At 46.9% G+C, this 27,540-nt stretch overlaps 2 protein-coding genes across 2 annotated transcripts in view; one reads left to right on the top strand and one right to left on the bottom strand.

Annotated features, from left to right (window-relative positions):
• MAP1B (microtubule associated protein 1B) overlaps positions 1–27,540 on the top strand; it is a 440,549-nt gene that overhangs the window by 231,250 nt on the left and 181,759 nt on the right. The window lies entirely within an intron of this gene.
• On the bottom strand, positions 1,594–26,506 carry LOC146865539 (uncharacterized). The gene is made up of 3 exons (XM_085640876.1): positions 26,171–26,506; positions 2,626–3,931; positions 1,594–1,958 (listed from the first exon to the last, which is right to left on the bottom strand). Exons 1-3 carry the CDS (start codon positions 26,504–26,506, stop codon positions 1,594–1,596), a joined length of 2,007 nt encoding a protein of 668 aa, XP_085497002.1.

Genomic DNA, 27,540 nt, shown 5'->3' with positions numbered 1-27,540 from the left:
AGGGGGGGGGTCGTCACTGTCCAGGTCACGAGGAGGGGTACAAATATTTCCACTATATGAATTCCAAGGGGCCAATATCTTGGACCATTTTCGGGGGCAGCCACGGGCCGTATATACAGTCTTTTCTCTCAGCATGCACCAATCAAGGTCTTTTTTCTAATCTGCAATTGTGGGTGCGTGCGGGCCCCCCAAAGCATAACCTTTCTTATTGGTCATCCATTTTTTGGGGACCAAAAGATCTAAAGAGGAGTCAAGCCACTTATTAAACTTGTTGTTAGCGGTTTCGGGGTCGCCCTCTAACACGGGTCTGGTATTATCGAGAATTAGTGTCCTGGACTCAGTGGGGAGTTTAGACCAATTCCGCCTCCATTTGTTAACCGTTTCCAATGGCTGACTACTAACCAGAGGGGTCCATGCGGAGGAAATCATGTGATGAGGTATGGGTATGGGTTTTTCAACAGCAAGTTTATCAATGTTGGAGAAAACCGGGTCAAGAAGATGGCCTTTTTGGTGGGTGGGGCCAATCACTTTCAAATTAAGTGACAGAGCACCCAGACTATCAGTAACTTCCTCTGCAGCAGGTGAGGACATATCGTCAAAATGGATTTTAAAGTCACCCAATACAGAGAAATTGGGGAGGGAACTTACTGATTTAGCGATTACTTCTGGTGGGTCTCTACTGAAATCGCCGATAGCTCCTGGAGGCCGATATATTAGGACCCCAGAAAAGGTACAGGTATGAGAGAGACCAAGTGCAAAAGAAAGACTTTCATAGTCAGGAATCAAGCTTGCTGCTATACGACACTTGATTTTGTCTTTGTAAATAATATCCAAACCCCCTCCTTGACTTAATTCATGATCTCGCCTCTGAATCAGATATCTGGGGGGAAGTGCTTGAACCAGCACCGGATCTGATTTGTTGGTGAGCCATGTTTCGGTAAGAAACAAGGCATCTGGATCTTGTTCTTCCAACAGTAGCCGGAGTTCAATTGCGTGCTTAGGCATCGAACGATTTAATAGGCACATTTTAAAAACAGTTTGAGAAGATGGGGTCTTAACAGCTGAGGCCGTGGCCAGGGAACCTAATTCAAAAGGACAGTGAGGACATTTTTTCCTAGTATTTGTTGGCGCGATTGAGTGACTGCATTTATGTGACAGTCTCTCTAAGGTCGTACAGCTGATCTGCAGGGTAGGAGAACTTACCTCTTGTGGGAGAACCAGAGGTTCTGGCCCCTTGGCCCGGTGGTGCGCGTACGGGCGCAGACGGGCTTGCCTTAGGTGCGCCAGCGGCGCGGCTGCGTCATCCGCCCCTTATGAACTGTGGCGAACGCAGAAGCCGTCACAGCTAGACCGCTAATCTGGGTTTACAAAGCCCGCGGTAAAAGATCCCCTCCTGGAGTGCAACGTTATCAGGTAAAAAATACAAATTTTAAAATATTATGCAAAGTAGCAAGGTTTTTAAAATAATCAGGCGGTCTCTACGAAATTAGATGCTTTCTGCTGCCATAAACCGAACCGCTTATGTTCGGTTATATGGAGTTTCAATTCCTCCTGGGACCACCGGCCCCCAGTCTCCACTGTCCCGCAGCGGGCTCACCAGCCCCAACGACTGGCATCGGACTCTCTGACGATCTCCGGGCTCGCCGCAAAAATGGCCTTGCCATTCCATGCGTCCATGTGGTCCAGCCACCAAGCCATCTCTGTCCGGGCTTCCGCGGGGATCAAGATTGGCTCTTCATAACTCAAGCCCTTGTGTAAGTGCAGAATCATCAACCTCTGTAGTGCCCTGTAATGTAAGGCTCCGGAAATATTGTTTGAATTGATGCCGCTAAGAGTCCCACCAGACGGGCCAATGTCCCCAAGGATATAATCGGAGAGGCAAGTGCTCTCCTCAACTCCTTCTTGATAGCTATCCTCTTTTTGAGAGGCAACAGCAGTTGGGCTGCTATGGATACCACCTGAAACCCCAGGAATTCCATTGATTGGTTGGACTCAGAATAGACTTCTGCGCATTGATGACGAATCCCAATTCCTGTAAGACGTGGACCGTCCAGCTCAAATGAAGATGAACTGTTTCCGGAGTCTGAGCCATAATCAAGATGTCGTCTAAATAGATTATGAGTCTCACCCCTCTTTCTCGAAGGTACTGAACCACCGGTTTCAGCAATTTGGTGAAACACCAAAGGGAGGATGAGAGCCCAAATGGCATGGCCGAAAACTTGAACCATTGGTCTCTCCACTGGAACCGAATGAACCTCCGATGAGGTGGGAAAATGGATACTGCCAGATGCGCGTCTTTCAAATCCAGACGCACCATCCAATCTTTTTCCAACAGAATATCCCTCAATAAATGTATGCCTTCATTTTGAAATGGTGATACACTACCCAGGCGTTGAACTCTCTCAGATTGAGCACTAGTCTGAAACCTTGGTCCTTCTTGGTAACCAGAAAGACCATGTTTACAAAACCCTGAGAGTGTGGAAGTGTGTGAACGATTGCCCCTTTGTGTAATAACGACTGTATCTCTTCGTCTATGAAGGACATCTCTACATGGGAAAAACTTAGGGGCGCAGGAATTTGTGTCTGATGAGGGGAGGCAGAAAACTATATTTGGAACCCTCTTACCGTCTAGAGGATCCATGGGTCGTATGTTAGATTCTCCCACCTGCTGTGGAACAAAGCAATCCAACTTCCCACCATGATGTTCCCAGAATGCATTAAGTTTACCTGAGTAAGACTTATCTCCGGAGTTGTTGTTTTGGCTCCTGTATTCTCCTCTGTTCTGTCGACCTTTGCCAACACGGTTCCGGGTAGGGTAGAAATTGGACCGCTGGGCTCCGCCTCGCACACGTTGTTCGAATCCTCGAGAGGTCTGATTAAAACCTTGGCCGGTTGTTTGACCCCTGAAGCGTCCAGCCCTATTAAAAAGGCCAATGTGGAAAACCTTCTTGATGTTTGCCTGTGCTTTATCCAGGGCGGAAAACGTGGCCACGTACTTCCCCATCTCCTTCACAAACGTATCCCCGAAGAGCATGCCATTGGCCAGGGTACCTGGCTCCGTGGTCACCATCTCAGTAAGCTGAGGATCAATTCTTATGAGGAATGATCTTCTTTGCGCCGTTGACAGAGCACAGTTCGCATTTCCGAGGAAACACATGGCCCTTTGCGCCCATTCCAGAATCTCTATGGGGTCTAGCGGGGTATTGGAGTCTTTAGCGGTGACTGCCGCCTCAAGTATTTTGGTGAGGGGTCCAGAAACATCCAATAGTTTGTCCTGGCAATCCCTCCACGCACGATCCAGTCCTTTTTTAGGATCTTTAGAAAATGTTCTCATAAAGGTGGCCATATTCGGATCTTGCTCCGGTGTATCCGCCACTTTCCCCAGTAGGGAGGGCCTAGGGCATTCGGAGCGCAAGGTCACTCTAACTTCCTTCTCAAAACCCTGTTGTAGGTTGTTCTGCACATAATGCGCCACCTCCACACAGGGAACCCACTCAGTAGACCTCGGATGCATCAAATTCTTGGGGTCAAACAATAGGACTTGTTTGTCCTCAACGTTATGGGAGTTGCATTTTCGTTTAGTCACCTTTTTTGGAGCATCTGACTCCAGATCCGAATTGGACGTGTCCGGTGCGGACGGGTAAGATTCCTCCGCCGCCCCCGCGGTCGTCATAGATGTGTTACCGCAGCAAGGGGGCCCATCATACCCATGGTCACTCATCACATTACGACCCATGCGTGCAAGAACCTCCGCCGAGGTACGCCCTGAAGACTCCCCTTGAGAGGCACCAAATTTCCGTTTACCATAGTTTTTTATGGGTTTGGGAAAAGGTTGCAAGGCCTTTATCAGCGCCTTGTTTACAGAACCCTGGACGTGGGTATCCAGGGACTCCACTAATTGCTCCTCCGTCTGATGTTCGTAAGGTTCCTCCTAATCAGCATATTCATTGAATTCTACCCACTGACCTTCCTCCTCGGCGTAGTACGCCATCGTGTTGCAGGAGGTCTGGTGTAGCTTCAGGGGGGAAGAAACCCAGGGGTGTTTCTTTAATATCAATACTTCCTAAACTGTCCCTAGTAAATGAAACACTCTCCCTACTGAACAGAAATACACCTACTATAATAACTGATAAACACTTTCATGTGGAGGGAGCCACCCCTTAATCTCCACGCAGGCAGCGCCCTTGATCGGATGTCGCTCCATTAAGCGTTTATGAGGGACCGGGGATTGAGCAGTTGTAGCGTGCACTGATGCGCGATGAGCCGATCGTTGTCTCTGATGAAAACCGGCTGATCACACATGCACGCATGACATGGGCAAAGAAAAAGGACTGCGTCTGTCCCGCTCCCACTCCACTGCTACAATGCCCAGCGAGCGCTGCAGGGCTGCAACACCGCAAAAGCAAAAAGCACACAAGCGGAAGCGGTAATCAATAAAATACACCAATAAATATTGCCTCAATAATTCCAGCGCGACTATGGAGCGCTCGTAACAGCGTGACAATCACCAACGTGTGTACACTCAGTTAATACACCACAATCAATCAAAGAACATAGAAAATAAAAGGTACTTAGCTCGCTGCTGCAGCAGCAAAGAAAGAGGAAGATCAGACAGAGACATTTATGTATGGGACTCATACGTGATTGGTGCATACAATGGAGGGGGTTGTCCTTCCGGGTTATGCTGGTTTATAGTTTTATTGTCTGCTGTTATTTCAGTAAAGATTAGAGAAGCATAATCAGAAGCCTTCGTGGACTGACATAGAATTGTGTGATCCAGATGATTCTAGAGGTTATGGACCAATACCATTATTGGATTTTGAAGCTGAATTGTATGCCCGCACCATATTGGGAGAGTTTGAAGATTGGGTTGCAACCAACAGAATAATGCCCATCTTAGATCTGGCGTTAGCCAAGACATTTTGCTTTTACTGAAGTTATTTATAAAATGTAGTTCCTCATTGGGGCTTTCAGAAAGCCTTCTTCATTCATTGCCTAACTTCACTTTGTGTGATAACATTCTTTTTTTTCACAAGGAGAACAAATGCACATGTTCCCTTTAGTGCCAGGGGCTATTATGATATGTCTTGTCTGAGATAAATACATTGTTTTACTTTTAGTCATTTTGTTTTTACATATTGTCAGGTGCCTGGCAGTTCCACCAGCAATACATTTTTACAAAAACTGTGACAAAACGAGCATTGACAAGAGAGAAGGGCTGACAGCCAACACCAAACCTGTTGGCTTTGCCAATGTTTGTTTCATACATGCTTTCGACCTGGCTGCTGCACCCAAGATAACCGCTTGCCACTCTTCTTAAATCTATTCAAGCATGCTACTTATGACCAGGCATAACCCTATGCACTTTTTATTGATAGAGTCATTCATGGTCAATTGTGGCAGAAATGATCAGGGTGGGGAATAAAAGACTCCCCGTTAAGGGCAATAGTGAGTCTTTATTCCAACACCTGGGTGCAAAAAATTGGGGAACATCACCACTTATCAGACAGAATAAACATAGCAGAGGACTGACGCAAGGGTGCGTGTTGGCATCATTGCCCTTCTGTCGATCCATTGCCCACCTTGCCCACACCTTGCCTACTGAGGGGTCGGTTACACCAAGATTAGGCGGTTCACATACTTCTGTATTACAATATGCTGCTTATATTTCAATTTGAGGCAATCATAGCGCATGACTGTAAAAACCTATCACCGCACATGAACAGGTCCGTAGAGATAATAACAACTTTCAATGTGAGAAAGCAAATATAGTTATTTTGGATGGAAAGGGAGAGAGGATGGAACAGGAAGTGGTTTACTGCCATTAAGGTGAGGTCTTTCAAATGGTAGGTCTGTTACATCAATAATGGCAGAGAGTGGCTGAAGATTGCTCACTATTGCTGTTTAGGCAACATGTCATTTTCTATTCTTTTTACATTTGCAATGTTATTGTTAAGTTTTGAATCGGCAAAATGGGTGTTAACTTCTATTTAGTTTCTGTGTGGAGGGCACTCCTAGCTATTAACTGATAATAAATTACCATAAACACACACATAAAATTTCATTGTTACAATTTCTTTATGGAAACATATATAATTGTTGTTTTATTCTTTGCAGTGATTTTAATTAATAAAGAAATGCATTTGAACATGCATATTGCTATAACAAACAGCCAAAGTTCCATATCATCGTGTTATGAGCAAGTGTGCATAGAGGTAAAAAGGAATGTTACTCCCATTACAAAAACAAGAATTGGCAAAGCCAATAGGTCTTGCCATTAAGTCGTGTTACCCAAACTTTTGGTTTTGCAGATGCTTTTAGCCTATGTGGTTACGCATCGGAAAAAAGAAAAATAAATACTTGTTTGCCAATACAAACAGCATTGATTAAAAAACAAAAAGCTCTATGAAACATGTGCATGCATTATTATCCATCCTCACTTATGCATGACGCTTAAGCTCTGATAAGCGGTTGGGGCAGGGGAGGGAACAATGGAGGAACTGGTGGTTGGAGGGGTGTAAACATTTAAAACAAGAATTTGCAATGCAATAGGTCGTGCAGTTGCAAGATTTTGAGCTATTTGCATTGTGAATGGCAATGCCTCTCATATTAATAAAAGGCATTGTCATTTACAATACCAATAGGTCAAAGTTTTGAAAAACCGAGACCTATTGTATTACAGAGAGCACGGTGTCCCTGAAGTGGGCGCCGCGCTCACCATTAAAGTCAAAAAGAAAAAATGAAACAGATCGCGGTGTCCCTGAAGCGGGTGCCACGCTCACCATTAAAGTTAAAAAGAAAAAATTAAACAGATTGCGGTGTCCTTGAAGCGGGCACCGCGCTCAGCATTCAAGTTTTTAAAAAAGCTGAAAGAAATTGCGGTGTCCCTGAAGCGGATGCCGCATTCAGCTTAAAAGTGTTAACAAAAACAAGAAGTGTCCGCAATTGTCCCGTGAGTACTGTGGGGGTAGGGGGTAGCCACTTTTAAAGTTAGATACAAGAAGCGGTCACCATTGTCCCACGAGTGCTGTGTGGGCGTGCTGCCAATATAAGAAGCAGCCGCCATTGTCCCCATTGTTCAATAAACAAAATAGTGCTCACCGACTTATAACGCAGATAGTGTAAAAACAAAAGTAAAAGGTCCGTCGTTTTGGGAGGTTACAAATGCAGACAAGGCGGTACCAAGGCGGGACTAACAAGCCTAATAATGAATCAGAAGGCATCGTTTACAAAGGACAATGACACAAGCCAATTAAAAATATTGGCAGAGAGTGGGCGGGACTTCAAGTCCATACTCCAATACTGCATGCCTCGCAGCAGCGCATGCGCTGCCCAGGCTCGAGCTGAAAGCACAACACTGGGTGGTCTGGGGGAATCAACGAACAAGCCGTGATTGGGGGGAGGGAGAGAGTAACACAGAGAGCACCGAGGAGCAGAAACACGTGCACTAGTATGGGGTGCTGAATGAAGAAGAACAAAGTAGTTCCAGGAATGTAAGCAGTAGAAGAATAAAAGTCATCGAATCAAAAGGGTGGTAAAAATCAATGTTCCAGGGGAGGGACAAACAGAGAAAGAGAAAGGGAAACTGTTGAATAAGAAGCCAGCACAAGAGATTTACGAAAAAGCCAGCCAGTGGTAATCGGTGGACTGACCCAAAGCCCGCTGTAAGTATTGGTACTGGCTAGAAAGAGAGGAAGGCACCTGCTGCCACCCCCGCTGCAGTGAGCAGCACCAGAGGCAAAGTAAAGGGTCTCTTGAATCTGCAGTAGGGTGCCCCTAAGTGTGTGCACTGTTTGAAATACAGCAATCCAAACGTTCAGTGCATGCCTGTGCTCACAAATCACAATCTCTCATTACGTGTCCCTTCGCAGAAACTTCTTTACATGCCTGCACACGCCCAATCCTGTGTGTACTTCACACATCGTCCTGTACCATTTCACAAGGAGGTATGCACACTCTTTTTCAATTGCACACTTCACAGTTATGCAGCCAGAACGCCACACATTTTACAGATTTGATGTAAAAAAAATTCTAACAAGAGGGCCATTTCTCTTATGCAAAGATATATTTACGAACTGCATTAACTCGCTGAGCTATCTTACTGAGATTGGATCTGCCTCAGCTTTGCAAGCCTTTCCGAGCCTCTGGTGTATTGTGTCATCTTTCTGTGTACGCAGACACATCGCTTTAAGGAGGCAGTGTTAACGAATGGTTGCATTTGTCAATGATAACTTTAAAAAATATTTTAAATACTATTAAAAGGGTAAGTTTGATCTCATCAATAAACATTCATTCCTTCCTATTTCTTTTTATTTTTATTAATTGAATGGTTTGGCTGGCTGATTGTGCTCACAATGCGTTCGCGATGCCTTTGTGTTCACATTGGCCTTGTGGGATGGTAGATCACCAGACAAGTCTGTGGTCATTAACTCCATTTGCAGCGGCGCTGCTCAGTCTTTAATCCTTGTGAGGCCGGTAAAACGAGCGCCACTGAATTAACACACAGAGGGGCATATCAACAACAACCGGCGATAATTATCGCTCAGCGCTCTTAGCGTGAGGATAATTATCGCCGGCTAGCGTGAATTTTTATCGCTGAGATAGCGTGCTATTAGCAACGCTTATCTCAATAGCGATAAAAATCCTCACGCTAACAGGCTAACGTGAGATTATCGCTGGAAACCCAGCGATAATCACACGTTACCTTGTTGATAGGGACAGGCAAACTTAGCCATGATATCCTCCTTCCATAGGATATCATGGCTAAGTCTGAAAATTAGCAGACGTAAAAAAGCAGCGTTAACTGCGGTTAGCGCTGCTTTTTTTGTCTCTAACAGGGTTAGCGACATTCTTGATAATAGGAGAAATGTCGCTTAGCGACATTTCTCCTATTATTTTACTCTGGAACGCCCCCTTTGCATCTCATTAGAGATGCAAGGGGAAGCGTAGAGTAAAAGGGTGCTAACATGCAAATTTGCATGTTAGCACCCTGTTGTTGATAGGGTGCTAGTTTTATCTCTGCTTTTTTGGCTTTTAAAGCCAAAAAAGCAGAGATAAAGCCCTTGTTGATATGCCCCAATATTTGTTATCACAACTAACGTACTCAATGTGCCGTGCAGTGATACAGTTCCAAAATCACTCTCGTTGCAACATCCTCCCACATTAAGTCAGTATGACTTTTAAGCTGTCATCAACTTGCATTCTGGGATCTGTAGTTTTTCTGTTCCCACGTGTCAGACTGCATGTCAGTAGGTAGCTCGTGTTATTGGCTGATAGGTCATGAATGGCTTGGAAGCCTTGTTTGCGGCAATATGCTCAGAATTTCTACATTCCATTCTCATCCGGCTGTAGACTGTTACTTTTTCCGTGTCCTTCATGGAGTCGGTGCGCAGGCCCTCCCGCTTCACAATTCATCACACTTCACCCCCTAAGTAAAGCCTCCTGTCTTTGTTCCTTTTGTTGTCCCTTAAGGAAAAGGTGAGCAACAGCTGACTATCCATGTGAGAGGCTCGGACAGCCGCACACTGGTGGTGGGCGGATGGGGTTGAGTTACCATGTCCAAACCAGGCTGGAAAATGCAGATTGCAAGAAAAGTGGTTGATTGAAGGGGACTGTATCCATCTACGTGACATGCCATACCATACCACACCATACCATGGCAGGCTATGCCGTGCCATACCACACAATGACAGCCCACTCCATACCATGCCATACAATTGCATCCCATTCCATGCCATAACCACATTATACAATGACAGGCCATACCATACTGTATAATGAAAAGCCACACGATTCAATACCACACGATAGCCCATCCCATACCATACCACATCATGCCATACAATAGCCAGACCCCCCAGGATTTCGCAATTTGCAAAAAACCACGAAATAGGCTCTTTGTAAAAATGCTGCGTTTTTTACAAAACTGCTGCAAAATGTGTAAAACAAAAAAAGCGGGATTCACCCTCTCTTTACTGGCTTTGTGCTGCCTCTGAGCCATTAAAGGGAGGGTGAGTAACAGATCAGCAGACAGCAGAGGTGATAAATTCCTCTGTCGCCTGCCTTTGAAATACACCCCGCTGCCTCCTTAGCAATTAGCCTGCAGGCCACCTCACACCTTGTGTGCCCCCTGTAGACCTTGCAGGCCATTTGAAAGCACAAATATGCAGTATTTTTGTGGCGGGCACATATTTTGCCCACCGCCAAAATACCGCGAATATTAAGGTTTTGGGGTGCAAATTTTGCTTTTTTGGGCCGAGAAATTTGCATTCCAAATCTGCAAAATTCTGGTGGGTCTGAATAGCATCCCATTTCATGCCATGAGCATACTATGCAATGACTGGCCATACCATACCATCTATGTGACAGGCCATAACACACCATACCATACCGCACAATGACATCCCATTTCATATCATCTATGTAACAGCCATTCCATTCCATACCATACCATACCATTCCATGACAGGCCATACCATACAAAGCAATGAAAAGTCATACCAAACTATACAATGACAGGCCAATCCATACCATACCATACAATGACAGGCTATACTATACTGTAATATACCATACCAAACTATAGAATACAATGACTAACTATACCATACTTTACAATGACAGGCCATACCATACCACACTATACAACATAACTAAAAAAACAATGGCAAAGCCAATCGATCTTGCACCGGCGAGACTTATTGCTTTGCCAATGCTTGTTTTACATCTGTGCACACTTGTTATAAAATCATGCTATTTCATTAGTAGTAATGTTTCACTCATGTAAGACGACACACAACCCAACACGACATCTGTGCTGTGCTTGCAGGTGTGCATGGTCAGCCTGCGTGGTCTGGCTTGTAAAATATGACTAAACATTGAGGGTAAATGCCTCGTGCCTGCCAAGTTTGGAGGATTGCCCCTTCGGCTGCAGCTACTCTTGTTTGAAGGAAAAAGACTGAACAATATTCAAAATAAAAGCTTCATTCTGTGCAGCCTGTACAGTGCGGCATGGACAGAAGGCCACATTTCTAAACACACCCACGGTGCGCAGTTAAAAAATCCGTCACTTCTGATTCCGCAGCAGCCGACGAGTAGCCGCGGGTATGCAGACGTTTCACGTCCCTGTGCTGTGAGGCGGAGCCCGTACACCCCCGTGGGGCGCAGTGGGCTGCGCCACCTCTGCGCCAGGGTCCCGGCGGGTCAGTGTCATTCCGGGGCGCGCGGGTCCTGGTGAGGCACAGCTGATCCTAGCACAGCTGCAGAGACTGGCTGCCCTCGACAGGGGGAGTTTCTGCAGACGGCTGGGAGAGACCAGGAAAGGTTGTTAGAGAGCACATACATTACTAAATATTGTGAATTATGAGACAAATGCTGTCACGTCTTGCCTCCAAACACTGCCCGTGTAGCAGACAGCAAGGCGAGTCACTGGGCCTGTGAAAAAGGAACACATTAAACTAACTTGACTTTCTTCTTCCAGGAAATAACTAGTATGCTTGGCCAAGGGGATGCAACCGACTGCCTGTAACTTGGCTGTAGAGGATCAGTTGATGTGATGTTATAGCGCTTGGGAAAGCTGTGGGTGAACTGGAATACCAAGTGGCGTGGAAGAAAATGTGCTTCGTGGCCTACTTCTGGGGTGTACGACTCGAGGTAATGTAAGGTGGGCGTCTGCTGCTTGGTGGGTTAAGGCCAGACCTTGAAATCAATACCCGCTGTGCACGTTCAAGGCCATGGGCAGCAGGATTGATGACCCGCTGGGCTCAAGGCCAGGACTTGTGATCAATCCTTGCTTTGCAAGGCCAAAGGCGGTGCAGAGCAGTGGCGGCTAGCATCTACTGGGAAGGGGTCGGGGCGCAAATATTAATATTAAAAAACGTACCTGGATCTACGTCGGACGTCCTCCTCTCCATACCTCTTCTCAGGAACTGGACGCAGTGCGGGCACCAATCCTGGCACTGCTCTCATGCTGCGGGATGAATGGAGCGAGAGGCCTCAGTCGGCGCTCTCCAGCGCCCTGGAGGCCTGCACTTACTCTAACGCAGTGTGTCTCAAGACAGCTGGGTTAGAGGTTTCAAATTGCGCATGTCAGGCTGGCTGTCGCAAGAGAGGCGGTCAAAGGGACATGCGCACTTTGAAAAGTGCACAAACAGCCCATCCTCCTCCCTGCTGCTGTCATTCAGTAGCGGTCCCGCCTCCGTCCTGATGCTCGGTTCAGGACGGGAGGATGAAAAATCAATTGGTAATGAATGACCATTTTATTTTTCATCTGTGGGGATAATTTAAGTGGTGCGACGCCACTCTGCTCCAACGGAGTAGCCGCCCCTGAGTAGTGGTGGGCTAAAACAGGAAGTAAATGCAGTATATCATAAAAAAGCAACAACAAAAACTGTAAAAACACAGTTGGCAACTGAAATCCTCCTTAAATCAGTTTAATTGAAGTTATTTTAATGAAACAAGCCCAAAACAGTGCTGCAATTGGCCAGCTATTGTTAGCCAAGTAAACCATAACTCACACCCCTGACATGAAAACCATAATTATGCGGCACTTTCTATGGCAGTGTCACCTGAAACATGGTGGCCACTTATCCAAATTTCAGTGGCTTTAAACGCAGGAACCATGATGCCTGCCTGGTTCCCCTGATGTTAACACCAAACAGAAAAACATTTTTCTTAAAGCAGTAACAGTTCCTTTTAGGGAACACAGGCTGCCTTTCAAACAAAAGTTGTCCATTTAGGAATACGAACACGTGGATGGTGGCCTGTTGCCCCTTGCTGTCCACAATCACTGTGTTTGTTGCTAGTCACAGGGGAATGTAAATTGCAACCATCCATTTCATATTAATTAGACAGGTTGGTCGCAGAAAGTTAAGTAATTTGCAGCCACTTTTTGCGAAAGACTCTTTGGACAGCTGACCAGTGGCGTAACGAAACTTGAGGGGGCCCCCTGCAAGGTATGTGGAGGGGCCCCCTCGGGGCTCAATCAGGAGCTCCCGGGCCGGAGCATTGTGCTGAGGGGGCCCCCCGCACCGCGGGGTATGCGGGGGCCTGTGTTACGCCCCTGCAGCTGACCAATGCTTGCAGGATCTTTTGTGTGGTTATCAAGGTACTGTTGGTAAGTACAGTTCCATCTCTGCCCTACTTGAAGGGATCCATTGAGAAATACATTTGAATTAGAATGTTCTCGCTCAGAAGTCCAAGATGTATGGTTGACCCTTCCCAGCGATTGAGTGGTGTCAGGTTCTGAGCCGCCCTCCAGACAGACTGTACACAGCTGCCCATGCACATGGTGACCCAAGGTTACTGATGGCAGCAGACTTCGAGGGAGCAGACTTTCCAGGAACATGCCCATACTTCGAGCACAGTCCCTACGAATGGGCTCATGAGCAATCATCTGGAGGCTAGGCGACTCTGGCTGTCAGATCTGATCCGCGTTGATCCAACAGAGCCAGAGCTGGCCTTTCTCTGTCATGCACATCTCAAAGGGACAGTTCCAAACATTTCAGATTTCTTTATGGTCCAGGGTCTCATATTCGCTATACCATTCCACATGGCATTTCAGAAGTCTTATCATTATTCACACGTAAACCACTGATTGGGAGGGAAGCCCTCTGTATCCCTAGATCCGTCCTATCCAGATCTGTATTAGTGTAGACATGCAGAGCAGGCTTTCGAATCACTTGATTACATAATAGTGCAGAGAGGGACGTAATCTCTTTATTCAGGGAAACGTTGCCCAATGAACCACTGCAGAGTTCGCTGTCTGGATCTATACCAGCGCGCTGCGTATTCTGCCACGGGCTACTTTGAGGGGGCCGGATGATCATTCCACAAGGATGTTCAATACTCATCGTGTCATGAACATCAACCTTTGAGAGCTGCTGTCTGAGCCCCCCGGCACTCGTACCACCAGCCATGAAAGTTATGTGACTGCGCTCTTCAGCCATGTACAATTCTCAATCGACCCGATAGCTCAGTTAGTGTACGCGCCTCTATTATTTTCTAGGCTGTGAATCCTCAAAGCCTGGCTTAACATTACGGCTAGGCGAGACATGCAGTGAATGTAAAGGACGTATGTTGGTCTAGGTGAGCTTGAAGTATCTCATCATCATCAGTGGGTCTGGGGTGTAGCACAAGCGATGTCCTATGAACCAGGGATGCTAGAGGTCTGAAGACTACTCCCCTTGATCTCCCATCTCAGGGCGTCTACCTCTCCTCTATCACCGTAAAAAAGCAAAAAAGATTTAATATACTCATTTGTGTATAAAGTACGACTCTTTACTATCAGTACAGCTGTTATACTTGGCTGGTGTATCACCCCTCCAAGGCGGAGCCTGCTTTTCCTAGGATCTGGACAATCTCCCCCTAGCATTGCCCCTAACCATCAAGAGAACCCCAACCCCAACTCTAATGCTAAACTTAAACACAACCCTATACCAAAACCTAAATTAGCCACAGTCCTGAATCATACCCTAATCCCACCTCAGCCTTATCCCTATACTCATTTAGTTATATGCGTATTAGGGGTTTTATAAAGCACTGTGCCTCACCTTTCAGCTTCAGCTGACCACTAACAGGAAATTAAATACAGCTTAACGATTGGAAGGGAAAGTTACATTTTAATCGGATAGTGTAAGTAACCGTGACCGATATTTTTCCAATGCCATCAACTAACCTATACATTAAGAGTTCTTTTGAAGATAAGTCAGAAAAGTTTAGTTTTCAGGCGTTTCCTAAACCTCATGTGGTAGAGTTCAGCTCACAGGTTGGGGGTTTAGGGTATTCTGGAGTCTCAGCTCCGCACCCAAAGTAATCTCCTCTTGACGGATTGTTGATTGATTAGATGGGTAAACATTGAGTCAAGGTCTTTGGTCTTGATGTAGTGAGGTGTGAATTTCTGTAAGTATTCTGTGCTTTTGCCCCAGTATGCTTTATCGGTGGACTACAAGACCCTTATCCTGGTGTCCACTGGGAGCCAGGGGAGGGCTTCAAGGTCTGGCTTGATATAGCCCCACTTAAAAAGGTTAAGGCCCATTCTGGCCACCTGGTTCTGAAGTCTTCAGAGTCGGGCAATGAGTGTTTCTGTAGAAGATCAGGCTAAAGTCGGAGGATTTTTGGGAGACAGTAGAGCTGCAGTTCATACACTTTACCACTGCGTTGACTACGGGTGAAAAGATGAGCTTGACATCAAACAGAACTCACACGCTCCTCAATTGCGGTGAAATGATTGGGAGCAATTTCAGGCCTCTCTAAGTGACTTGGGCTTAGAGTTTCTGATTACTAGGATCTCTGTCTTAGCATAATTTATGCTCTAGAATCTCTCCTCGGTGTAGCGCAGCCCACGGTCCACGGACAAGGAAATGCTGGTGGGAATCTCTAGACCGTTTTCAACAGGAAACAGGATTTGTGGATTGTCAACATAAATCTTGAAGATTACACAGTACTGCCTGAGGAGGTGTGCCTGGAACTCTATAATTTAAAATGTTCTTTATATTAGTTTGGTTACAATGGGTTTCTTCATAATGATGTCTTCATTTTCACAAGATGCCCAACACCAACGATAAGCCCCTGTGGCCTCCACAACATAGATGGTGATAATATAGGCCCCTGGGCCATCAAGGGCACTGCTCTGGTTGCATTTTTGTTCAGAAGCTTACAACTCCCACAATTGACAGATTTTCTCTTTGCCAGACCTTGCAACCAAGGTGTATGTGAAACTCTTCATTTTGGTGAAAAAGAGAGAGAGAGAGCGAGAGAGAGAGAAAGAACAAAGAGAGAGAAAGAGAGCGAAAGAGAAAGAGAGACAGAGAGAGAGAGAGAGAGAGAGATGACCAAAAGTGGTGGTTCCCACCACTCAACAGTTTGAAATGTATTCTAGCCCTGAAGCTGTAAAGTACAGAAGGAGACCACCAAACAGCCAGAGATGCCATCTTTGTCATAGTCAGAAGAGGGGCGATTTGTGGAATGTGTCATATGGATTTTAGCCTGACCTGTTTACATTTTTTTGAGGTAGCACATATACAGGATGAGTCGTAAACCATGAGGACCTGCCCGATGGTCCTCATAGAGGAAACATGCACTTGGCGCCTCCTTTGTGTCCCAGCTTGATTGCTTCCTTCCATTCAAGCTGGTCTCCAAGCAGTTTAAGGCTTAGGAAAGGGAACTTTAGGGATGCACGCTTTCGACCTCTAGCCGTATTACAGTCATGTGGATAACATGCAGTTGTACCGCCATCTAAGGAGAGGTAAAACTGGAGCTCACACTCCATTCCTCATAGTAGCGCAGAACATTCTGTGCTGTTCTGCAGTACTTTGAAATAATGCCTCGGAGGTCAAAGGTGGTGAACGGGCAGTGTTTTTTTTTTTTTGTAAGTATTGGAACAAAGCACCAAATGGAATCCTGTGTAAGCCATTCCTGCCCTGAGTGTTTATTAATGTTCTACTCTTCCAAAGCTGGTCTTCCTGACACACTTGATATCAAAAAATGCATCTGGACTAACTTGTGCATGGGATCACCGGAACCCGGTGAGGAGTGTAATCTGGTCATTCACCAAGAAAGGATAGCATGATCTGCAGACTCCAATTCCCACGGAATTATTTCCTCTACTGACTGTGAGGTGGAAGGCCACCTTGTGCTGGACTCTGGAGTTACCGTAACACCAGTACATACGGTGGGCAAATCCAGTTCAAGAAAGTCGAAGGTGCCAAGGCCAGCTTCGAGTCAATCAGCAATTCAGAGGAAATCACATGCCCCATGCCACTGCAGCCACTCCTTTTCTATGGTTTCAGAGAAAGAAAGGGTATGACTCCTCCAAAGTGGCATCCAAGCCTTCCACATAGCAGTTCTTCCTGAGTGTGAGCTGCTCACACTTGCATGCAGAGGTCCCCACTTTAAAAGAACAAGAGCACCGTCTACCTGCTCTTTGTGGGTTCTGGGCTGTGAGCGTCCACCCGCACAACCAGCTTGAGTCAGTATTTACTTACAATTTTCCTAAAAAGCAAATCAATGTCATATGTGTCTGACATGTGGTGCACAGACATTGACAACGTGCCCCATCATGGAACCATAACAGGCTGCCCTCACTGGCCACAGCTGATGATTGCGTGTAGTTCTCAAGGCGTGCCTCACTTGCAGCCACGCCCACAGTCTACGCCTCTTCCATACGTCTCTGCAGGAAACGAGACAAACTCCTCAACACCGCACCTACATAGTATCTTCTGCTGACTTGCTGAAAGGATCACTTTCTCTTCTTACCTCGCGCCCCTCGGCCTTCGGGGTTCCAAGGAGGTAGTGTAATGCAGGTCTACACTCTCAGGTTGTCCGCCTTGCTCAGCAGCACCCTCAGATGGTGGTGTATGTTTGGCCTAAGATGCAATGCAAGCAAGATGTCCCCTGTACCAGTGGGCCAGGAAAGAATCTAGAGGGATCATGGTGGGAGGGTGTATATCTAGGGGTGCCTTAGCCCCTCAGCAGTAGAAGATGCGTTTTTTAAATAGAATTTTGCAGCAGCAGTTCTTGTCATGGAGGTGTGTGCAGTGTATCCGCATAGGCTGAGATGACGTAGAGGATAGTGAAGGTAATGGTGTAAAGAAGAGGGGTGACAGGGTGGTGGGACGAAGTTGAAGAGAGTAGGGAGGGTAAGGATAGGCCGTCTTGATTGGTCACAAATGACCTACTGGCGATACCGGTGTTTTTTACCCACCGGTGCACAGCCATGCCACATTGCTCATTGTCATGTTTTTAGGTCTATTATTCCATTGTGAATCATTGTTATGGGGCGGGGGGGTTGGTTTCATGGACGCAAATCAATACAGCAATCCCCGGAATGCATTATGTTAATACATGAAAGTGCAGGACTACAAATATGATAGACTGAGATATGGAAGAAGGTACAAGCACGTCATGCTATTGTTTTAGTGGGCGTGGTTCATACAAAGTGACCAGGCAGAAGCATGTATGTAAGAGTTTGTAAGGCATGAGCCTGGGCAAAGCACTACGCTACGCTCACGTAGTTTGCGAAGTTCGTGCTACTTCACACTACGCGAATTGCACGTAGCACAGTGCGAACACGCGTAGCGTAGTGTTGCGTAGTGCTGCGGTCATTTTTTGCTTGCTCGTGGTCCTCAACGTCAAGTTGGCGACCGCGAGCAAGCAAAATGACATCCCGGCGAGACTTTTTCCTTGTTCGCGATCAGCAACATCAAGTTGGCGATCGCGAGCATGGAAAATAAACCTCCCGGCGAGATTCCCAACGCGAGGAGGTCAGGTTTCTCATTGCGAGTGGTCGCGTATGCTCGCGATGAGAAACTACCAGTTCGCGTTGAGAAAGCTGCCGCTCGAGTAAAAATCTACTCCAGCAGAAAACTACAGCTCGCACTGTGCAAGATGCCATTTTCAATGATTGCACAGTGTCGGTTGCTTGTCCGCACTGTGCAATCATTGAAAACGACATCTGGCACAGTGCGAACAAGGTACTACGCAGTTCGCGAAGTGCTACGCGTAGCTCGCGAAGTGCACTTTGCGTAGCTTCGCGAAGTGCTACTTCACGAACTAAGCCCAGGGTTAGTAAGGCAGCACGCTGGTTCTTCAGAAAAGTCTAGTAAACATGTAAACTGCCAGATTTTCATGGATCCATTACATTTTTAACGACTTCCATAATTAATAGGTAGGCCCAGTTGCCCATGTAGGACTCCTTTGTTAAGCATTTACAAAGAGAAGTTTAATAGTAATTAAAAAAAAATTTAATAAAGGCACAACAAATCGTTTGTTGTTTTCAGGAATTGGTCGCGTTGCCAGGGCATGCTTCAGGGAGGTGCGACCGGTGCATTCGCACCTGGCACTGACCTCTGGGGGGAGTGTCTGTGCTTAGAAATAACTTATGAGTTCAAAGTGCCCGCTGCAAAATTCCTTGTTTGTCCAGCAGTTTTGAGACAATTATAAACATGTCAGGATACGTCTGGTTACTAATGTTCCTGCTGGAGAGAGATCGAGTTTTGTCTAGTGGCAGTTTGACTCAAGTGGGCTGAGGGTTAATATTCCTGCTGCAAAGAATGTGTACCATGCAGATCACAGAATTGTATTTTATGTGGATAGCTTAGTGGGTTAGTGTTTTTGACACAGAGATCCCTTTGTTACTTGCAGTTCATAAATTCATAAATTACAATCCTAATATAGCATACTGAGCCATGAACTGTCATCAAAGAGCTACATGCAAACGGTATGATATACATTAGAACGTTATGTTTATTATGTTTCTTTCCCCAGTTTTCATTATCCTAATGTGGCTAAAAAGAGTTTGTTTGGGTAGAAGTGCATTCTTATAAGTAAAGTGAACCCCAACCACTGTGGTACGTTTTAAATTGAGCGTTTGTGCTTCTCCAGACCAACTACTCTTAAAATATGCTGCCTACTAGGATGGATGACATGTGATTCCTACACCTTATAATCCTCATTGTTTTATGTAACATTTCATATAGACTGATTTACACACATATGATTCATTGTCTCTGCATAGTGTGTGTGTGATGTAAAGTGTTCTGACACTCTACAATGGTAAGAGTAGTGTTGTAAAACAAATGAAATGCATGTGAGAGAGGCGCTATGGACAGATGAGGGGCACTGCTGGAGGGTGGTAGTGAGGTAATCCGTGGAGAAGGTGGTCATGGGGGGCACCAAAACGGATTGTTGCACCTAGCACCACCAGCACCCTGTGCGTCGCTGTTGGAAAACGAGGCAGCACCTGTGAGGCCTGAACAAATAACATGACTACATTTGTCCTTCACTGGGAACCAAACACCCAATTGTAGCGCCTGACTCTCAGAGGGTAGCGTTGCAGAGCAGTCTGAGGCTTGCTCAAGGGAGGTGGTGTATGCTAGTAACCGCCATTTGCAGGTGCGCAAAAATAACACTCAATAATTGATTGTTTAGTCTGTACTTTGCTTTATAAAAGTAAGAGTACATTTATTAAACACACACACTACTCAATACTATGCACCAATTTACAAATATACATAAGCTGTTGGAATTACTTTGTGACATTGCAGAACATCTCCACAACTCCCGAAAGGGGGGGTGGGGTCTAGTACCACCACTCCCATGTATGCACATCAACTTGCCCCCAATGAAGATAGTTGAACATAACCTGGAGCGAGGGCCCTGCGCACTGGAACCATCCTAGTGGCGACCCACTCCATTACCTCAACAAGCATTAAAAAGGGGTAAACCTGCCTTGGTGACACATGACCCTGACTGAGCATCTCCTACTGACCATAAAGTATGCACCTCTATATCTTAAGGGCTAGCAGTCTGGGGACTTCACCTAAGTGCAGCAGCAAGAATCCATGTTTACACACACTTTAGAATGACAGTACTCATCACATTAGTTGATCATTTGAATGCATTGCAATTACAGCCCCTAAAGGCATCACAGATGAAATCACAGGATTACGCATATACAGCCAGACACCCTAGCAGGACTGTCTGGCAACATAACCCCACTTGGCTTATGACATCTCCTTACACATGTGACTTACAGTCCCTTCAAAAGAAGTACTCCTGGCAACTACACTTCTCCTGCAGTGCACCTCTTCACTTTAAAAGGAATCACAGGTAAAAGCATGGGATTACGTAAATACAGTCAGACCCCCTAGCAGGAAGGTCCAGCAACATAACTCCATTTAGCTTAACAACACCTTACACAGGTACTTCACTTTACACATGTGACTTTCAGTCCACCCAAAAAGAAATAACCAATAGTAAATGCATTTCGGTGCAATTGCACCACTTCACCTCCAGGGGATGCACTTCTTCACACATCCCCAACTCAGCCCTTCACTTCATGATGCACTTCTCCACACACCCTCAGCTGTATATCGCAAACTTAACCTGAAGGTATTGGAGGGCTTTACATGAGCAATAGCAGAAGGTCACATTAATTTTTTAAGGCACAGGGAAATTAAGTGATTTGCCCAGAATCACAAGATGTTGAGCCCGACGCCGTGACTCAAACCTGGTTTCCTAGTTCGAAAGTCAGCAACTCTGGACACGACATCACATCCTCTCCAAAGTTATCTTGTGTCCTAACATCCCATCTTACAAATACTCTAAAGGTATTGATGCTGATGGTGTATGAATAAAAAATAAAGAAATGTGCATAAACTACACCACCGGCCACTAATTTTCAAAAACATCGGGGAAAGGTGGCAGAGGGAGGCGAGTTATCCCAAATATCTTGAAAAGATGTTTTAGGACCTATTCAACTACCCTCAATTAGTTCACAAAGCACCTTTGCTAATAATTGTCCCAGAAACAGAAGCATTATGTTTTACATCCCATTGAGTATTAGAATCAAACATTTATTAGTCAAGGCAGACCTTAAGTGTAATGGTGACTCCAACTTTGATGATGGTTCCTCCCCCACATTCAAATTCTTAGCTCCCCTCCAATCTTCAGACCTATTTGCGCCACTAGCCCTTTTTTCAGAAAGGAACACTCATGGAGTAATTCAAAGAGAGGTAGTGTGAGAAGGCTTTGGGGCATATCAACAAGGGCTTTATCTCTGCTTTTTTGGCTTTAAAAGCTAAAAAAGCAGAGATAAATCTAGCGCCCTATCAGCAACAGGGTGCTAACACGCAAATTCGCATGTTAGCACCCTTTTACTCTACGCTTCCCCTTGAATCTCTAATGAGATGCAAAGGGGGCGTTCCAGAGTAAAATAATCCAGGATATCGCTAACCCTGTTAGAGATTAAAAAAAGCAGCGCTAACACCGGTTAACGCTGCTTTTTTACGTCTGGTATTTTTCTGACTTAGCCATGATATCCTATGTAAGGTGGATATCATGGCTAAGTATGTCTCTCCCTATCAGCAAGCTATCGCCAAACCTTGTGGGATTATCGCTGTATTTCCAGCGATAATCTTACAATTGGCAGCTTGCGTTCTGAATTTTATCGCTTTGGAGATAAGCGTTGCTAATAGCACGCTATCTCTGCGATAAAATTCAGAGCTGGCCGGCGATAATTATCCTCACGAGAAGAGCGCTGAGCGATAATTATCGCAGGCCTTTGCTGATATGGCCCTTTGATCCTTGAGAGGGAAAACTCACGCTGGACAGCCCAGTGGCGTAATGAAATTTGAGATGGCCCCCCTGCAAGGTGCATGGAGGGGCCCGCTCCCGATTTATCGGGAGCTCTTGCACGAGAGTACTGTGCTGAGGGGGCCCCAGGAAACAGAAAGACAGAAAACGTGATTTACAACACACAAAGCAAATGGTAAACAAGGGGGACTGCTTTCCCAGGGAAGCGTTCTGAAAATCCCTGCAAATCTGGTAGGAGGATAGGACCTAAAAATAGGAAAGGTGATTATTTGTAACTATTCCTTTCAAATGGTTTCCCAGTCTATTGGAGTGTGATGCAGTGTGCTATTCCATACGCGAACTTGTTTCTGCTCCTCCGTACGTGCAGGCCGCAGGACAAACAGCAGCTCGTCCGCGTGCGGCGTGGCCTCGTCGTCGGTAGAAAGCGTCAATTACTGGCGCTTGGACTCCCAGACAACGCTCAAGAGAGGGGGCCCGCGGCCAGGAATCTACCAAGTGACAAGACAAGAACGGGAGCGTCGCGAGCCCTGCTGGGATTTTCTGGTGCTTGGTCTGCAAATGGCGGCTAATTGCCTTCAGCAGAGAGTAAATTAAAGGTTATGCGTGAAAGCGCATTCACTTCAGTGCAGTGGCGCCCTGTGGCTTTATATAATGGGAATGGTTTTTTTCTCAGTACTATAGATTTTTAGGTACTGCCCACAATTAAATTTCGCAATTAAGGTAGCCTGGACCCCGCTTAATATACGCAACCTGGGGGCTTTTTTTGGTGGACAAGAGTGGGCAGCAATGAAAAGTTTCTTTCTACATTTTTGCTTGTCTATTGGAAATGTGTGAAAATGTTAGATAAACGATATAGTATTTCCTACAGGTGTGTTTTACTGCTCAAACGAGAGTATCGGCCCATGAAGTTAGTTTTTCACAGTTAGGGTGTCCAGGGCTTGAAACAGAATTATAAAAGTGCAGGTACTCCTTGTCCCGAAAGACCCATTTGCTGCTGAGAAGTGCCGGTACTCTCCGATTAAAAGCATTGCATCGCGGCTGAGAAGTGCCGGTACTATCCCTTCCACAATAAAGTGCAGATGCTGAATAGCTGATAGCACCTGCCCGTCTGAAGCACTGGTGTTGTCATAAGAATGGAAAACACTGTTCCTGTACCAATGAACCGTGCAAGTATGTTCGGCACTCCAGACTGAAGCACTTCCCATCCAATAAAAAGGTCAATTTGACCCTTTGCTTGTAATTTGGCGCTACCTAGTGATGGTGCAGCAAGGCTACTGCTTTATTCCGCCTTATGGAAGTGCTGGCCCTGCTTTCCTTTTGAAAAGCCTGTTCTAGACATTGTGAGCCACATCTTGCATCAGCCAAGAGGAGTGGTTTATTCTCACAATAAGGCTGTGTGTCTGTTTGGTGTAATCATTCACCTCCTCAGAAGCTCTTCCACTGGAATGCTTGAGAGATTTTTTTACATTTGAAAACTACCCTTCATCATCACACTTTTTGTCACATTCAGTTCTTTATCTCCTGCCTGCAAGGCATACAAAAATCAATTCGTTTTTTTAACACATTTTCACTGAAGACACATTGGCTCACTTTACAGCGAAACAAATGAATTGCCAGGGGACGCCAAAGGGTTGTTCCTGTAATGGTTTCCAATAGAAGGATGACCTTTTGGTGTCCATAGCAACCACATTTAGCGGAAGAGCTGCTGGTAAGATTCAGCATGTCCAGCAGCTCCCCCGCTCCTGCCGCTGGCCTTCGGGGAAAGACACATTCAGTGATCCAGCTGGCTGTAGCAGAGTGAATTTATATTACTTTTAATTGAAAAAAACAGTCAAACCTATTGGCTTGTCTAATGCTGGCCTTTTCTGCAGGCCACCAATGCTCCATATGCCCAAAAGCAAACATATGAGGTAGGCAGTGCCTAAGTGGGTGTGGACATGGGGCCTGAAAGCGTGTAGCTCCGTGAAGTGGGTGGCAACTTAAAGACCATGCTGTAATGCTGCTAGGTGCTGTGTACGCTTACTGCTCTTCCCCAATGACTGCTGGAGGCTGTATAAGTGGTATAGATGCCTTTATTCAAATTAGATAACAATTCTCCGAGAGAGCGCCGGGCAACACGCTCCGATCGCCTTCTCTCGCGCCGCGCTACTCGCGCATGCGCAGTAGCGTCCAATATGGCCGCTACTCGCAATGCCGTCCTGACGTAGTGCGCGTCAACTAGACCGCGACAGTACATATCTCCCCCTTTTTATACCACCCAACACAATGTACCCCGACCAGGTGGTCAGTCCATTTCATAGTCTCTAAACTTGGATGGTCTCACCACAGCTCTCTACACCCTGGTGTGTCTTACCGGGGTGGAATGTCCTTCTCGGCCTCCTTCTGCAACCGGGCCTCCATTCGTTCCTTCCGGAGTGCCCTGGCCCTCTCTCTCCCCTTTCTCACCGCCTTCCCGGGTCCTTTCCTCCGGGGGCCATCCGTCCGGTGTGTCTCTCTCTCTCTCCTGTTCTTCACTCATGTTCTCTCCGCACTCTCTTTTGGACGTTCCTGCGTCCCTTGTCGCCCCTTCTGTCGGGGTTTCCCCTTCCGTGTCCTCCCGGGGCCATTGTAGGATTTTGTTGCATTTGGCCATTCGATCGTGGGACCACACGTTTCCGTCGCTGAGCAACGCTGCCCGGTCGTACACTTCTTCTACTCTTAGGGGTGGGGAGTACTTGCTTTCTCCCTTCCGCTTCAGGACAGCCAGCTTCACTCTGACCCACTCCCCTTTTTCCAATGCCGTCTCCTTCACCCTCTTGTTGCGGTTGTAGTGTTCCGTATAAATGCGTTGTGCCTTCTCCAGGTTGTGTTGCACCACCGCTGGAGACCATTTGCTGGTGATGGTCTTCTCCTGCCAAGCAACATTGTCTCTGGTGAAGGGTTGCCTTCCTCGTAGGATCTGGAACGGGCTGTATCCCGTACCGGTGGGGGTGATACGATATGCCCATATTGTACTTTGCACTTCTTTCTCCCAGTCTTTGCCCCTCGTGATGGCCGCTTGTATGGAGCCCATAAGCACCCTATTGAACCTTTCTACTTGTCCGTTGCTGGCCGGATGATATATCGATGTGTGCCGAAGTAGAATGCCATTCCTGTTTGCAAACTTGACCCATTTGTCCGAGGTGAATTGGGGGCCATTGTCACTGATTATGGTCCTGGGTATGCCTTCCCTGAGGAACACTGCCTTGAGGAAGCGCAGTATTTCGTCCGTGTCCATGACCTCGTTGATGTGTACTTCTGGCCACTTTGAGTACTTGTCTACTAACACACAGAGGTATTTGGGGATCCCCTGATCATCCAGTATAGGCCCTAAGATGTCCACTGCCACCTCTTCCCATGGGTTACTGGGACTCGTGAACTTCCCTAAGGGCGGTCTCATAGGCTTCAGTATCTTGTCCGCTCCTTGGCACTGCACGCAGTCTCTTACGTGCCTCTCTACTTGCATGTCCATTCCTGGCCACCAGTACGTTTGTTTGGTCCTGGCCTTCGTCTTCACGATTCCCAGGTGTCCTTCATGTAGTATGGATAGCAGATCCGGTATTATGTTCTCCGGTGGTACCACTCTGTTGCCTCTGTAGACGAACACCCCGTCGTTCCCCACCGACAGCTCTTCCCTGACCTCGTAGAACTGCCGGACTTTGGGTCTTTGTCGTCTCCTTTCCGGCCACCCTCGTACAATGTACATCTTGATGTCGTCCATATCTTCATCTGCCTCATACGCGTCTTTCCACTCCTGCCTACTGATGGCTTTTTCCGGGTCGTCTGTCAGGGCTACCATCTCGTCTTCTTCCTCCGTGCCATTGGTGGCACTGTCCATCGCTGACGCCCTGCTGAGGTAGTCTGCTATCTTGTTTCTCGAGCCCGGTATGTACTCCACGTCGTACCGATACTCCAGGAGTTTCAGCGTCATCTTCGCAATCCGGGGAGTGGCACTGGCATGGCCATCGGATGTCAAAACCTTCACTAGGGGCTTGTGATCCGTCTTCACCTGAAATCTGGTGCCCCACAGGAACTGATGGTACTTTCCCATGGCCCATACCACAGCCAGCATTTCTTTTTCGATCACACTGAATTTTTGTTCCGGCAACGTCAACGTCCTGGACGCGAAGCTGATCGTCTCTGTCCCTCCTTCTGGTCGTTCTTGCAGGAGCACCGCTCCTAACCCTTTGTCACTTGCGTCCGTCATCAATATGGATCGCCCCTGAGGATCGTACCCATGCAGCGGGATCGCTTGGCTGATTTCACGTTTCACCGTGTCGAACTCCTCCTGCGTCTCTTCAGTCCATACAAACGCCGTCTTGTCCCTCGTTAGTTGCCTCATATGGTGAGTTTTCGTGGCGAAATGGTGGACGAACTTGCTGTAGTATTCCGCCATCCCTAAAAATGACCGTACTTCTTCCTTGGAGGTGGGCGGGGGTGCGTCGCAGATGGCCTTCACGTTCCCTTTCTTCGGCGTTATCCCCTGCGCTCCTATCTCATGCCCCAGGTATGTGACTGATGTCATCCCGAAGTGACATTTCTCCCACTCTGCCGTCAGGCTGTTTTCCTCCAGGATCTTCAATACCGCTTCCAGCTTCTTGTCGTGGTCTTCCAGCTCTGTCCCCATTACTAGGATATCGTCCTGGAAGTATTGCACTCCCTCGATGTCCTTGAATAGGCGGGCCATCAGCTTCTGGAACACCGCTGCTGCCGATGCTAGACCGAAGGGCATGCGGCAGAACTGGTAGCAGCCAAACGGCGTGATGAATGATGTCAGCTTCGTGCTCGTAGGATGCAGCACTACCTGGTGGTATGCCGATTGCAGGTCGATGGTGGAGAACCATTTCACGCCTTTCGTGCGGGCCAACATTTCCTCTATGCGTGGTAAGGGGAATTTTTCTACCACGATGCACTTGTTTAACTCTCTGAGGTCCACACATAGACGCACCTTGCCTGACGGTTTCATGGCCACCACCAGAGGCGCCAACCACTCCGCGCTGTCGATGGGTTCTATGATTCCCCCGTCTTCCAGCCGGTGGAGTTCCTGTTGTACCGCCTCTCTCACTGCGATCGGTATGTTCCTTACTTTGTGCGCTACCGGGCGGGTGTTTTCTTTAAGGACGATCTTGTGGGAGAACTTCTCGAGTTTCCCGATTTTCCCGCCAAAAACTTTCGGGTGTCCACTCCGCCATTTCTCCACCGTCGACTCATCTCCGTCCAGGGTTACCATCACCTGGGTGTCCCCTCCTGGATTCAGCTGTACGCCCAACTCTCCTTGGTCCATCCAACCCAGGACTGACGGTCCCTTCTCCGCAACGTACAGTTTGCAGTGGGCGCTTCGCTCTTTGAACTGGAACAGTAGCTTCTTGAACCCTACCATCGGGATGGGTTCCCCTGTGTACGTGACCGGTCGTATGTCGGGGGGTTCTA

This window comes from Triturus cristatus, chromosome 2_1 (genome assembly GCF_964204655.1).
Source record: "Triturus cristatus chromosome 2_1, aTriCri1.1, whole genome shotgun sequence".
In the NCBI taxonomy this organism is placed as follows: domain Eukaryota; kingdom Metazoa; phylum Chordata; class Amphibia; order Caudata; family Salamandridae; genus Triturus; species Triturus cristatus.
Note: the sequence above shows the minus strand (reverse complement) of the source record. Positions and strands in the feature narration are given on the sequence as shown.